The following is a 15,580-nucleotide window of genomic DNA, read 5'->3' on the forward strand; positions in this document are numbered from 1 at the left end:
GTGCCAGCCAGATCTGTGTAGGGATTGCAGGGGGGTGCAGCATCCGGAGGTGCCACTATAGTTTGGCTACTGGATGGAGTCTGTAATATGTCTGTGGAGAGGGTCTGGGTTTGGGTCTGGTGTGGTTGATTGGTGACGGCGTTCTGTGTGCCTCTGGTTCTGGTGTCGGTTTTTGTGGGGAGGGCTAATTTCCAGATGTCTGGCAGGCGGGACGTGTCGTCACGCTTGTTCATGTTGTGAGGGTGTTTCTCTATCTCGATGGCTTCCATGATTATTCTCTTGTGGTGATGTTCCATGTTAAAGAGCAATTTGGAATCTGCAAAATTAATTTCGTGTCCTGTTTCTTTCATGTGTTGGAAAAGAGAGGAAGTTTTTTCTTCTTTTTTTCTTTTTTTTTTTCACACCACCACCCTGCACAAATAAACTCCGTAGCCAAGACTCTCATCTCCAGAACCAAACGCCTGGCTGACAAAGACCACTTGACAACTGAGTTACAGAATCTCTCAAATGTGTTAATCGCCAATGGATACCAGAAAAACAGGGTTACGAAGCTAATCCAAAAAGAAACACCCCCCAAAAACCAAGACACAGAAGAAAACAATGGCATGGCCCTCCTTCCTTATATCAAGGGCACTACAGACAAAATCAGCAAAATCCTCCATAAACACAATATCAAAACAGCCTTCTGCACCAACCAAAAAATAGCCAATATCCTCAGAAACCCAAAAGACAAAATCCAGCTGGAAAACCAAGGGGTCTATGAAATACCCTGCAAAGTCTGCCCAGCCACGTACATTGGACAAACAAACAGACGAATAAATGCACGTATCGCAGAACACAAGAATGCCGTCAAAAAAGAAGAAAAAACTTCCTCTCTTTTCCAACACATGAAAGAAACAGGACACGAAATTAATTTTGCAGATTCCAAATTGCTCTTTAACATGGAACATCACCACAAGAGAATAATCATGGAAGCCATCGAGATAGAGAAACACCCTCACAACATGAACAAGCGTGACGACACGTCCCGCCTGCCAGACATCTGGAAATTAGCCCTCCCCACAAAAACCGACACCAGAACCAGAGGCACACAGAACGCCGTCACCAATCAACCACACCAGACCCAAACCCAGACCCTCTCCACAGACATATTACAGACTCCATCCAGTAACCAAACTATAGTGGCACCTCCGGATGCTGCACCCCCCTGCAATCCCTACACAGATCTGGCTGGCACAAGGCACAAAACCACAGCTCGCCCCTATACACGAAGCCAAGCCAGAGCACAACTAAATGCAGCACAGCCATCTTCTCAGAAAAACTCTTCACAAGCTCAAGAGGTCAAGACACAAAAGCTTTAGCAACTAATCTACACTTAATGACCCACCCAGTGGTATTCAGAATATCACTCATGAATTCACTCAAGATATCCCCCAAGTAATTAAGGAACAAAAGAAGAAGAGGCACACTAATCTAGGAACTTCCTCTCTGCCCAGAACGTTGGAGGCTATACACCACACCCCTCAACAGTATTTATAGGAACTCAAACACCAGACTCTGCTCTGTTCCAGTAACAAGAAGCCGAAAGCACCAGCCTGAAGATGACGAGTGAGACCTCGTCGAAACGTCGCACAGACACCCCGACTCTTACACGGGAAGACACCCGAAGACACCAAAACCTGCATTCCTGTACCCGTGAAAATCTACGAAAGCATATATATATATATATATATATACACACACACACACACACACACACACACACAAAACTTAGACTTAGAGTTTTAGCACACATGAAAATCCTTATTTCCTGATGAATAGCCTTTGGACTATAATGTAACTTAAAAATCCGATTAAATTTTTTTAAAAAATCCAATTTAAATTAAAAAAAATCAGATTTTTCAAAAAAATAATAATTTTTAAATCATTGATTTTTATCCACCCTGATCCAAAGCAAAGCTGGAGTCGTCGGTTCCTGTCCTGGGTGGAACAGGAAATGGCTTCCGAAGCTGGTGTGTGAGGTCACTTCCTTCGAATGAACGGCGGGGTGGCTTATGAGGTCACTTCCTGTGTTGAGCCTCTGATGTCACGGCTTGCGTTGCTGACCGCACCTCTCTGTACCTTCCTGCAGGTGAAGACCCGCGACGAATCGCGAGGTGTCGGGAGGATCAGCAAGCAGTGGAGCGGACTCCTCAAGGAAGTCTTCACCGACACAGACAACTTTGGGATCCAGTTTCCCATGGACCTCGACGTCAAGATCAAGGCGGTGCTTTTGGGAGCGTGTTTCCTCATTGTGAGTTCATCATCACCATCAGTTTATTTGCACGGCGCCTTTCCGCAGTTAAAAGAACGCTCAAGGCGGCTTACAACACGAAAAGGTGGCTTACATAATTACATAATTACAAATATAACAAAGTAGTCATTAAAAAAAAGTGGGGACATGGGTGGCGCTGTGGGTTAAACCACAGAGCCTAGGGCTTGCCGATCAGAAGGTCAGAGGTTCGAATCCCCGCAATGATGGGGTGAGCTCCCGTTGCTCGGTCCCTGCTCCTGCCCACCTAGCAGTTCAAAAGCACGTCAAAGTGCAAGTAGATAAATAGGTACCGCTCCGGCGGGAAGGTAAACGGCGTTTCCGTGCGCTGCTCTGTTTTGCCAGAAGCGGCTTAGTCATGCTGGCCACATAACCTGGATAAACTGTGGACAAACGCCGGCTCCCTCGGCCAGTAAAGCCAGATGAGTGCCGCAACCCCAGAGTCGTCTGCGACTGGACTTAACTGTCAGGGGTCCTTTACCTTTACCTTTTTAATAGGTATCTAAAGCTATTTGCAAGGGAAGTGGGTGGCGCTGTGGGTTAAACTACAGAGCCTAGGACTTGCCGATCAGAAGGTCGGCGATTCAAATCCTGGCGGTGGGGTGAGCTCCTGTTGCTCAGTCCCTGCTCCTGCCAACCGAGCAGTTTGAAACCACGTCAAACTGCAAGTAGATAAATAGATACCGCTCCAGCAGGAAGGTAAACAGCGTTTCCGTGCGCTGCTCTGGTTTGCCAGAAGCGGCTTAGTCCTGCTGGCCACATGACCCGGAAGCTGTACGCCGGCTCCCTTGGCCAATAAAGCGAGATGAGCACCGCAACCCCAGAGTCAGCCACGACTGGACCTAATGGTCAGGGGTCCCTTTACCTTTACCTTTAGTTATAAAAAAAACATTAAAAACGACATAACAAAACTGGACAATTTCCGCATAAAAACAAAGATACAAAGGTAAATATCAGGGGATGATTAGCTGCTTGTGCTTAAAATAGTGCCCCTTCAGAGTTTGTGCGACCCCACAAACCTCTGTGTGTGACAGAGCTCCTCAGACATGTCTGCTCTAGTCACTTGTAGAGTCCGACAGTGGCTGTCTGCGGAAGCGCTTCCAGCAAAGAAGTTCCTTAACGGAAACGCGTCTCCTGGACTCACGACGTGACAGCTTCCGGCGAAGCATAGGTCTCCCTGCAGTTGCTTCTGACACCTCCCCGCTATTATCGCTCGAAGTGTCTCTCACCCCTTTCTCTCCCCTTCTGCTTCCTGCCTGGGCTGCTGCGTGTCTCTCAGCATTACTGAGATCCTCCTCCAGAGACCCCGCGCTCCCCCTACTGGTCCCTGCTTTAGCTGTTGACTCTCTCCCAGTCTCTGGGAGCCCTACCACTTCCCTTTCCTCCGATGTCAGTTCCCTGACATCCACCTCCCCTCCAGGGCCCCCCTCTCCCCCGCCCCTACTCTCTCCTCTGGGCGGTGAGGAGCTGAAACCCCTAAAAGAATCCTCTTCATCTTCCGACGTCTCGAACATTTCCCTCCATCGGTCTTCGTTCCGACTCGCTGAATCCTCCTCCACCTCGGAATCAGCGAATCCCTCCAACTCTTCTTCTTCGTCGGTGGTGGCGAAGTATTCCCTCCGGAACCTCGCCACTGGCTGGGGTTTCCGAGGGAATCTCTGATGAAAAGTTTCAATCAAAACCTCGTCATCTACATCCTCTGCCCTGACCCAGGTGTTTTCCGACTCCGGCTCCCCTTCCCACATTACCAAATACTCTACTTGCTCTCCCCTCCACCTGGAATCGAGAATCTCCGCTACATGGTAGCTGTGTTCTTTTTCCTCCATAGCTGGTCCCCTATTGACCCTCCCCTCTCTGTCCCCTATATACGGTGACAGCAATGATCTGTGGAACACTGGGTGCAACTTCATGTGGTTAGGTAACCGGAGTCTGAAAGCCACTGGGTTGACCTGTTGCGTGACTTCAAATGGGCCCAGTCTTTTGGGTCTTAACTTCTTACAACCTCCTTTAAATGGTAACCCTTGGGTGGACAACCACACCTGGTCCCCCACCCTAATGCTTTCTCCTTCCCTTCTGGTTTTGTCTGCCTGCCTCTTATATTCCTCCTTCGCCCTGTTTAAATTAAGTTGGAGCTGGCAATGGATCGCTTCCATTTCTTCAACGAACTGTTCTGCGGCTGGAACGCTCCAGTTCTCCCCCTCCCCCCCTGGGAAGGCTCGGGGATGACACCCGTGATTGGCCAAAAAAGGGCTCATTCCCGTGGACACGTTCTCCGCATTGTTATAGGCAAATTCTGCCAACGCCAGCTTCTCCACCCAATCATTCTCTCTGTCATTCACATAACACCTCAAATATTGCTGGAGGACACCATTAGCTCTTTCCGCCTGCCCGTTGGTTTCTGGATGACGGGCAGTTGAGAAATTCACCTCTACATGCAATAAGCTCATGAGCTTCCTCCAGAACCTGGAAGTAAATTGTTTCCCTCGGTCCGAAACCACCCTCAAGGGGGCACCATGCAATCTAAACACATTTTCCACAAACAATTTAGCGGTTTCTTCTGCTGTGACCGCATGTGAGCAGGCTATAAAGTGGGCCATCTTGGTTAACAGGTCTACCACAACCATAATGGCTGTCTTCCCTTTGGACCTGGGCAGATCAGTCATAAAATCTATTGCCACTGCCTCCCATGGTCTTTCCGGCGTGGGTAGTGGTTCTAATAAACCTGCCGGTGCCCGCCTCTCCCCCTTGGCTCGTTGACATCGGTCACACCCTCTCACATACTCCCGCACATCTTCCCTGACCTTGGGCCACCAGAATTCCCTGGTAACCAGCCACATGGTTTTGTGTTGCCCAAAATGCCCTGCTGTGGGGCTATCGTGCAGTTGCTTGAGTACCTTTTCCCTCAATTCTCCTTCAGGTACGTATAACGCTCCCTTGTAGTACAACGCCCCGTTTCTCTCCTCAAAACCCCCGGGTTTGTCTCCCTCCCTCCTGAGACCCCGGAGTTTGTCCTGGGCATATTCATCCTGCACCGTTCCCTCTATCAGTTCCCTTAGCCCCACCAGTGCCGCCCCACACACCCAGCGATCCTCGGGAATGACATGGGTCTCTTCGGGTGCACCCTCTCCCTCCAAATATTCAGGTTTGCGTGATAGAGCGTCCGCCCTAACGTTCTCCTGGCCTGGTACGTAACAAATCTCAAAGTTAAATTTGGAGAACTCCTGGGCCCATCTCAACTGCCGTTGGTTGAGCACTCGCGCAGTTCTCCAATACTCTAGATTCTTATGGTCCGTGCGTACTTGCACCTTCTGTTGTGCACCAATTAGTAGGTGCCTCCATCTCCGGAAGGCCTCATAAATCGCAAGAAGTTCCCGGTCATACACCGTGTAGTTTCTCTCAGATTTGTTCAGCTTTCGCGAAAAGAAGGCACACGGTCGCCACTCGGACCCCTCCTTCCCTGGCTGCAGAAGAAGCACCGCCCCTATGGCTCTGTCAGAAGCGTCTGTTTCGACCCTCAGCCTTTTTTGTAAATCCACATGTAGAAGTTGTTCGTCAGAGGCGAAGGCCTTTTTCAGTTCCTCAAACGCTCGCTCCGCCTCCCCCGTCCAAACAAACTTCTTTTTGCTGCTGAGACAGTCCGTGATGGGCGCCGTCAGGTGAGCGAAGTTTCGGATGAACTTACGATAAAAGTTTCCAAACCCTAGGAACCTCTGCACATCCTTCTTAGTCTTGGGGGTTTTCCATTCCAGCACCGCCTGAACCTTGCCGGGGTCCATGGCCAACCCCTTGTCTGACAAGCGGTACCCCAGGAATTCCACCTCCTTGGTATGAAACTGACACTTCTCCAGTTTCACCCACAGTCTGTTGGCTTGCAGCCTGCTCAACACTTCTCTGACGTCTCTCACATGTTGCTCCTCATTCTCCGAATACACCAACACGTCATCTAAGAAGGCCACGCAATTCTTGTAGAGCAAAGGCCCCAGTACATGGTTCATAAAGGCTTGAAAACACGCGGAGCCCGCTTGTAATCCAAAAGGCATAACGAGATATTCAAATGCCCCCAAAGGGGTGAACATGGTGGTCTTCCATTCATCCCCTTTCCTTATACGTATCAGGTTGTACGCCCCCCTTAGGTCCAGCTTTGTAAAAATCTTTCCTTTTCGCACCCTGGTAAAAATATCATCAATCCTGGGCATAGGAAAAGCCACCGGCTCTGTCACTGCATTTAGGGCCCGAAAGTCACATACCAGTCTCGGCTTGTCCGTGTTCTTTTTATCCACAAAAAACACTGGGCTACCCCCCGCTGCCTTGGACTCTCTGATGAAGCCTCTCTTCAGGTTCTTGTCAATGAACGCTCGCAACTCCTGCATCTCCCTGTCTGACATGGCATACAACCTGCCTACAGGAAGCTGTGCTCCAGGGAGTAAATTGATCTGGCAATCAAAGGGCCTATGCGGGGGTAGTTGGTCAGCTTCCTTCTCGCTGAACACGTCGCTGAGATCAGCATACTGTGATGGCACCTTCCCCTTCTCCATCACTTCCGTCCCCGCTAGGGTGGCTTGGGCCCCTGCTGACCCCTTTTCCCCCCTGCAGTGTTCTAAGCAATGTGCGGAACCGAAGGAAACCACTCTTTGATGCCAGCCCACCAGCGGATCATGTAGGGCTAGCCAGCTCATTCCCAAAATAATGGGAGCGCCTCCCAAGGTGGCCACATTAAACGCTATCAGTTCTGTGTGCCTTGCCACCCTCATTATCATTGGGATGGTCTGCAAGCTGACGCCTCCTCCCAACAGTTCTCTGCCATCGATCGTGGTCACCTGCAGGGGGTTGCTTAAGGGGATAGTCTGTATCTGGTGTTCAGCCGCAAACTCCTTGCTCATGAAATTGCAGGAGCTGCCTGAGTCCAACAGCGCCTTTATTTTTAGGGGGTGTCCATTTTGCAACTCTAGCGACACTTCAATCACTAGAGCAGGTCGAGGAGCTTCTGGCACTGGCACTTGGGAAAGGGGCACTTTCACTGCTCTTTGGCCTGGCTGCAGTGCCCTGCTGGCAACCAGGCGTTGGCTTTTACCTGCTCAGTTTCTCCCTGCTCTTCCCCCTCAACAGTTCCCACCATCCCTTGCCATTCCTTCCTCTGGGGGCAGACTCTGGCAAAGTGGCCTGGCTGTTGGCAGAGATAGCATTTCCGGGGTCCCTTTCCCTCCTTCTTCACCCCCTCACTGGGCTTTGAAACTGCGCGCGCGCGGGCTGTTCCGATTTCCATCGGCTCTGCCGGCGGGAAAGCTGGCTCAGGAATGTCTGGAATGCGTAACTCCTTCCAACGTTCCCCTCTCCCTTCCCGCCTCTCCAAGGCTCTTGCCTCCTGGCGCGCTCCAATGGTCAGCGCAGATTTGGTCAGCTGATCCATAGACACCGCCCTGGGGCTCCTGGCCAGCTCGTCTTTCACAGCTGAAGAAAGACCTTCTTCAAATAGCATCTGAATGGGTGCTGCCGATAAATCCCACCCCAATCTGTGAATCAGCATGGTAAATTCAGTCCAGTACTCACGGACAGATCTGCTTCCCTGCTTGCAAGCCATTAGCTGTCTGCGCACTCCCCCCTCCTCAATATCGCTGGAGAACATGATATCCATTGCACGAAAGAATTTCATAGTGTCCTTCAGGATATCGTTGTGCGTTGCCATCAGGGGTCGAACCCAATCTCGCGCCCCCTTCTCAAGATGCCCAATTACGAAAGCAACTCGGGATTCCTCATCAGGGAACTCATCAAACTGCACATTCAGGGCGTATTGCATTTCAGTCCTAAAGGCATGGTAATCCTTGGGGTCCCCCCCAAACTTCTGCACTAATCCTGGTACCTTTCTGGGGAACTGAGTGGTTCTCCCCTTCTTGTCTGCATCTTGAGCCCTCCTCTCCTCGAGCCTCGCCGTCTGCAGCGCAAGTTGGACCTCCAATGCTCGGTATCTGTCTTCCAAGCTTGGACCAGCTCCACCCCCTGCGGCTCCGGCTCCTGCTGGGTCGCTCATGATGCCTTCTCCTGCACAGGCAGCGTACAGAGACTGTCGGACTGCTATCAGGGGATGATTAGCTGCTTGTGCTTAAAATAGTGCCCCTTCAGAGTTTGTGCGACCCCACAAACCTCTGTGTGTGACAGAGCTCCTCAGACATGTCTGCTCTAGTCACTTGTAGAGTCCGACAGTGGCTGTCTGCGGAAGCGCTTCCAGCAAAGAAGTTCCTTAACGGAAACGCGTCTCCTGGACTCACGACGTGACAGCTTCCGGCGAAGCATAGGTCTCCCTGCAGTTGCTTCTGACACCTCCCCGCTATTATCGCTCGAAGTGTCTCTCACCCCTTTCTCTCCCCTTCTGCTTCCTGCCTGGGCTGCTGCGTGTCTCTCAGCATTACTGAGATCCTCCTCCAGAGACCCCGCGCTCCCCCTACTGGTCCCTGCTTTAGCTGTTGACTCTCTCCCAGTCTCTGGGAGCCCTACCACTTCCCTTTCCTCCGATGTCAGTTCCCTGACAGTAAATATCAGTAATATCAGTTAATATCAGAAACAACAGGAAAAACTCCCAACAAAACTTTCCCCAAAAAATACCCCCTCCAAAACAAAGATCCTTCCATCTCAGGGAACATGTCATAACTTTTAAATTAGAAGGAGGGGATGTTTCGCCAGGAAATGTAAGCGCAGAGGACGGGTTTGACTTGGAGGTTGCTTGAGGTCTAGTAACTTGCCACCTTCCCTCGGAAATCATTCCTAGTTTTTGCATTTAATTTATATCGCTTTTCCTGCCTTGTTGCTGTTGTTGATATTATTATGTATAGACCACTATATCATATTACATATATATATATATATATATATATATATATATATATATATATACACACACACAGTGGTACCTTGCTTATTGAACGCCTCGGAAGTTGAACGCTTCGGTTTTCGAACACCAAAAACCCGAAAGCAAGTGCTTCTGTTTTCGAACGTGCCTCGGAAGTTTTTTCAGTTTTCTCTATTGAATTTTCAGACCACCCTTTGCGCCTCGGTTTTCAAATGTTTTGGAAGTCGAACGATCTTCCGGAACGGATTACGTTCGAAAACTGAGGTACCAATGTACAGTAGTACCTCAGAAGCCGAACAGAATCCACTCCGGAAGTCCGTTTGACTTCCAAAATGTTCGGAAGCCACAGCGTGGCTTCTGATTGGCTGCAGGAAGGTCCTGCAGCCAATCGGAAGCCGTGGAAGCCCCGTCGGACGTTCGGCTTCTTAAAAAAGGTTGGAAACCAGAACACACACTTCCCAGTTTTGATCGTTCGGGAGCCGAAACATACCAGTACCAAGGCGTTTGACAACCAAGCTACAACTCTGTGTGTGTTTGTGTATAAAATCAAAGTGGTTTGCTGCAATAAAACAAGAAACCACACAATAAAACCATAAAAATTAAGAGAGAGAGAGAGAGATATCGATCAATAATATATCAATAAGAAGAATAAAATTTAAACAGCAGCATATAGAGCAGATACAGGTGTGATCCAGTACAAAGTCTGTCAGAAGCGCATCCTGTCGTCTTACTATCATGGCGCTTGCTCTCTTCACCAATCAGCTGCCTAATAATAATAATAATAATAATAATAATAATAATAATTTATTATTTATACCTCGCCCATCTGGCTGGGCTTCCCAAGCCACTCCTTCCAGCTGTTTTGGATCACAACTCGGCCATGGCGTTTGGAGGTGCCAATGTACCGTATTTTTTGCTCTGTAAGACTCACTTTTTCCCTCCTAAAAAGTAAGGGGAAATGTGTGTGCGTCTTATGGAGCGAATGCAGGCTGCGCAGCTATCCCAGAAGCCAGAACAGCAAGAGGGATTGCTGCTTTCACTGCGCAGCGATCCCTCTTGCTGTTCTGGCTTCTGAGATTCAGAATATTTTTCTCCTTGCATTCCCCCTCTAAAAACTAGGTGCGTCTTATGGTCAGGTGCGTAGCGAAAAATACGGTGGTCCAAAACATCTGGCGGGGAGCTGATCTATCCGGATACCTGAGTTGGGGTGTGTCTGCAGAACATAATATCCACCGACAATAAATCGCACCATCATAAATGAATAAATAAATTGTGTTACTTTACCGCTGATTTTTCCTCTCCTCTCTCTGCAGGATTTCATGTTTTTTGAAAAGACGGGGGAAGTCGGACAGAGGAGTTCGGTGATCACAAGCTAGAACCTTCTCAAAACCAGGATTTCCTCTTTTCTCGATGGACCCTTTTCCCAGTTCTGACATGACAGCGGGGGAGCGGGTTGTGTGTTTGTGTGTGTGTGTGTGTTTGTGCAAGGAAGAGCGACGGTATAGCGTCCCTGAGTTAGGCACACGGCCCCTCGCATTGTTCGAACCCACACAGAAGGAAAAACGAGAAAAAATTTAAAATGTCCTAGGTTCCTTCTCTGCAGTGACTTGTTTCCGTAACAGCTTGAGGAAGATTTGGGCGGCCCAGGGTATTGCTTTCTGCCCGAGGCCCCCAACCCCACACCGATGGTTGTTACTCACAGAGTTCATAGACTTGTACGGTTTAAAGGGACACCCGAGGGTCATCCAGCCCAACCCCAAGTCCTCCTTCACGCGGCGCACCATTAACCTGTGGAACTCATTGCCACAGGAAGCGGCGATGGCCGCTAACCTAGATGGCTTTAAAAAAAATATTAGGCAAATTCACACAGCAATGCTTCTCCATACCTGTTTCTGAAGCCGCGCGAGGGGAGAGCGGCCTTTGTGGTCTGATCCTGCTTTGGGGCTTCTCGTGGTGGGCATCTGGTTGGCTGTAGTCGAGACCAGGATGCTGGTTAGAAAGACCTTTGGCCTGACCCAGCAGGAGGTGTTTAGGTGCTTATAATTTCTGGCGAAAGGTTTGGGTGTCTTGCGAAGGCCGTGTGTGGGGCTGAATCGACGTTTTCTTTGGCAGGGTCTGGATTGGGACCAAAGCCTTCCGGCAGGCTGTGGTTTTTATCCCTGCGTTTTGAGGTGCCAAAAGTGATTGGGCCTTCGAGGGAGTAGTCCATCCTTGAACGCGAGGAGGCGGCTATCGCTACGGCTGTTGCTGCGCACAAGGTTTTCTGCCGTTTTCGGCGCACCGAGCCTTAAAATGTGGGGAGCCAGGCTTGGAGTCTCTCAGGTCTCTTCCATCAGGCCAGCGTCTCGTTTCTGCAACGGCAGAGAGCTGGATTTAATTAAGGTTGCTTAGAGAGGCTGTGGGGTCAGGTTTCAATTTCCCGACCTAGACAATAGGAAGGAGGGCGCAGGGACAGGAAGAGAAATGAGATGTTCCTTTCTGGAAACACAGAAACCAGCAACGACGCTTGGATGCGCGAAAAAACATTAGCCGGCCTTTTTCAATAATGAAAAAAGAGGCGATTTTGGGCGTGGGAGATTCCAGGCGTCGCAATGATGAGCTGTAGCCAGGCCGTCAACATTCAATAAAAAGTTAAGAGCCCTCTGGGTCAGGATCCATCTGGATCAGCAATCCGTTCTCACAGCGGCCAACCGGATGCCCATTATGGGGAGCCACCATCAGGATTCAAACACAAGCCCTTTCCCCACCTGTGGATTCCAGCAACTGGTATTCGGGCGCATGGCTGCTTCCGACCGCGGAGGCATAGCCGTTGTGACCAGATAGCCTTCGCCTCCTCCGTGCAGGTGTCAAATCCTCTTTTAGAGTTGTCTGGGTTGGCGGCCATCCCTGCGGGAGGGAGTTCCATAGTTGCTGCTGCGCGAGTCTTGCGTCCCATTTCTGCGACGCATGATGCGCAAGGTGAGCGAGGGCCGCAGTCCCGAATTCTGCTCCATTTCTGGTTGTTTTCGCTCGGCGTTTGGTTTCGAAAGTAGCCTTCGTTGGTTTAGGACAGGAGTCCCCAGCGTTCTTTGGACCCGAGGGCCCATTTGGAAAATTTGAAATATGGTTGTGGGCGCCTCAAAATGCCCATTGCGCAGTGGCGCAGTGTGCTCTGACAGAATGAGTGGGACAGAGCATGAGTGCGTTTCTTTGTGTGTGTGAGAGAGAGAGAAATAGAGAGATGGAAGGAAAAAATGACGTTAAGAAAACAGGCTTTGTTGTTGTGCCGTGAGAGAAAGCGCAAGAGAGCGTGGATGTTGGATCGTTCAGCTCCTGCCCAAACCTCCCTTGTACATTTTTTTCTTCTGGGGGGGGGCTCACTGTCAGAACTAGGCCCCGAGCCCCATTTAATCTCTTCTGGGCTTCTGCCAAAGCCTCTGGTCTCCAAACCGAGATATCAAACCACTTCACAGATCTGCACACTGGTCATCCACGCCACATTGCCTTAACCACTAAACCCGGGAACGCCCCTATCTATCCTTTTTTAAAAAATAAAAAAGGAATGGGGGTTTTTTGTTGTCCCCCTCTAACGTCGGGTTTGCAGCAGCACCTCCCGTATGCCGAGAAAACCCAACGCTTGCATAATATCACTTAACGTTCTTTGTGTCTTATATATATATATATATTTAAATGTTTACACCTCTGGTGTCTTGCGGTGGGTTTGGGGCACGGGAGGGGGAATAGAGAGAGGAAACGGATGGGGGTATTTTAGACCCTCCTCACACACACACCCCCACTGCGCCAAAAGAAAACAAAGAGGGTAAAAGTCGAAGCCTTTCGAGTTTTGAGTTGACAGCGGCGGCTCACGAGGACGGAGGCTGCGGAGGAGAGGGAGGCGATTTGCACGATGTCGGGGGGTTGCACGTGACGAAATCCAGCCACCGCCAAGCTGTTAAAACTTTGGAGAGGTCGAGGCGAGCAGCAGGACAATTGACTGTTGGCCAAAGGAAACGGCTGGACAACTTGGCTCGCATCTCATCAACCTGGCCATGGTTGCCGTCTTCGGAGCTGGTGTTTAGCCGGACAGGTGAACGGGATTGTAGAAGGAGCGGTTCCTCCGGGGGGGGGGGGAGCTGCAAGAGAGGCGAGTGCCTTGTTTCCTTGACCACACCTTCTGTTCCTCCGCAGCAAACCAAAGAATAAATGTATGTAGTTGTTCTGCAGTCCTTTGTGTCGCCTTGTAACTTTTCTCCCGTCGCCTCGACCACTCTTCTCCCGACGCCCAGCAGAGTTCTTGGAATTGTAGATTTGGAAAGGGATCCCAAGGGTAATCCAGTATGCGGATGAGACCCAGCTCTACCTCTGTTTCAAATCAGAACCAGTGAAGGTCCTGTGTGAGTGTCTGGAGGCGGTTGGAGGATGGATGGCGGCTAACAGATTGAGGCTGAATCCTGACAAGACAGAAGTATGGGAGGCGGGCAGGTGTGGGGGACTCCCTGGTCCTGAATGGGGCAACTGTGCCCCTGAAGGACCAGGTGCGCAGCCTGGGAGTCATTCTGGACTCACCGCTGTCCATGGAGGTGCAGGTCAGTTCTGTGTCCAGGGCAGATGTCTCCCAGCTCCATCTGGTACGCAGGATGAGACCCTCCCTGCCCACAGTCTGTCTCGCCAGAGTGGTGCATGCTCTAGTTATCTCCCCCTTGGACTACTGCAATGCGTTCTACGTGGGGCTGCCGTTGAAAGCGACCCGGAAACTGGAATTACCGGTAATCCACAATGCGGTAGCCAGACTGGTGACTGGGAGTGGCCGCCAAGACCACATAGCACTGGTCCTAAAAGACCTACATTGGCTCCCAGGACATTTCCGAGCACAATTCAAAGTGTTGGTGTTGACCTTGAAAGCCCTAAATGGCCTCAAAGGCCCAGGAGACCTGAAGGAGCGTCTCCACCCCCATCGTTCAGCCCGGACACTGAGGTCCAGCTCCGAGGGCCTTCTGGTGGTTTCCTCCCTGTGAGAAGTGAGGTTGCAGGGAACCAGGCAGAGGGCCTTCTCAGTGGTGGCGCCCGCCCTGTGGAACACCCTCCCACCAAATGTCAAAGAAATAAGCAGCTATCTTCTCTTTAAAAGACATCTGAAGGCAGCCCTGTTTAGGGAAGCTTTTAATATTTAATGCTGTGGTGTTTTTAACACTTGATTGGAAGCCACCCAGAGTGGCTCTGGAAACTCAGCCAAATGGGTGGGGTTATTTATTTATTTATTTATTTATTTATTTATTTATTATCATCCAGTCCAACCCCCATCCAATTTCGTCTCCCCCAGACCTCTGTTCGAAACGCAACTATAAAAGCTAATTGTCTTAAATCTGGTTTGCGGGTCACCACAATGGAGGGTCTACGAATCTTTTTTCCCCTCCCCCAGTGGAATTTATTATCATTACTGTTCATTTCAATTCCATACTGCTTTATATTTTAAAAGAATATCAAAGCGGTTTACATCGAATGAAACAGTGCAGAATAAAACAAAATCAAGCTTCAAAGAAAATATTCAGAGCCTTATAGAATCATAGAATCCTAGAGTTGGAAGAGACCACAAGGGCCATCGAGTCCAACCCCCTGCCAAGCAGGAAACACCACCAGAGCACTCCTGACATAGGGTTGTCAAGCCTCTGCTTAAAGACCTCCAAAGTAGGAGACTCCACCACACTCTTTGGCAGCAAATTCCACTGTCAAACAGCTCTTACTGTCAGGAAGTTCTTCCTAATGTTTAGGTGGAATCTTCTTTCTTGTAGTTTGGATCCATTGCTCCGTGTCCGCTTCTCCGGAGCAGCAGAAAACAACCTTTTTCCCTCCTCTATGTGACATCCTTTTCTATATTTGAACATGGCTATCATATCCCCCCTTAACCTCCTCTTCTCCAGGCTAAACATGCCCAGCTCCCTTAGCCGTTCCTCATAAGGCATCGTTTCCAGGCCTTGGACCATTTTGGTTGCCCTCCTCTGGACACGTTCCAGTTGGTCAGTGTCCTTCTTGAACTGTGGTGCCCAGAACTGGACACAGTACTCCAGGTGAGGTCTGACCAGAGCAGAATGCAGTGGCACTATTACTTCCCTTGATCTAGATGCTATACTCCTATTGATGCATCCCAGAATTGCATTGGCTTTTTTAGCTGCCGCATCACACTGTTGGCTCATGTCAAGTTTGTGGTCAACCAAGACTCCTAGATCCTTTTCACATGTCCTGCTCTCAAGCCAGGTGTCCCCCATCTTGTATTTGCGCCTCTCATTTTTTTTTTTGCCCAAGTGCAATACTTTACATTTCTCCCTGTTAAAATTCATCTTGTTTGTTTTGGCCCAGTTCTCTAATCTGTCAAGGTCGTTTTGAAGTGTGATCCTGTCCTCTGGGGTGTTAGCCACCCCTCCCAGTTTGGTGTCATCTGCAAATTTGGTCAG

The 15,580-nt window shown here is 49.9% G+C and overlaps 1 protein-coding gene across 3 annotated transcripts in view; it reads left to right on the plus strand.

Moving 5' to 3' along the window:
• Window positions 1–13,354, plus strand: part of PLSCR3 (phospholipid scramblase 3) — a 38,647-nt gene extending 25,293 nt beyond the window's left edge. For all 3 annotated transcript variants that reach the window (XM_082197852.1, XM_082197851.1, XM_082197853.1), the window contains exons 7-8: window positions 2,132–2,293; window positions 10,466–13,354. In XM_082197852.1, coding sequence (XP_082053978.1) covers window positions 2,132–2,293; window positions 10,466–10,528 — 225 coding nt within the window. In that variant the 3' untranslated portion in view covers window positions 10,529–13,354. The remainder of the gene's footprint in view (window positions 1–2,131; window positions 2,294–10,465) is intronic.
• The last annotated feature ends 2,226 nt before the right edge of the window (window positions 13,355–15,580 follow it).

Source organism: Podarcis vaucheri, assembly GCF_965113315.1.
Source record: "Podarcis vaucheri genome assembly, chromosome: 13".
In the NCBI taxonomy this organism is placed as follows: Eukaryota; Metazoa; Chordata; class Lepidosauria; order Squamata; family Lacertidae; genus Podarcis; species Podarcis vaucheri.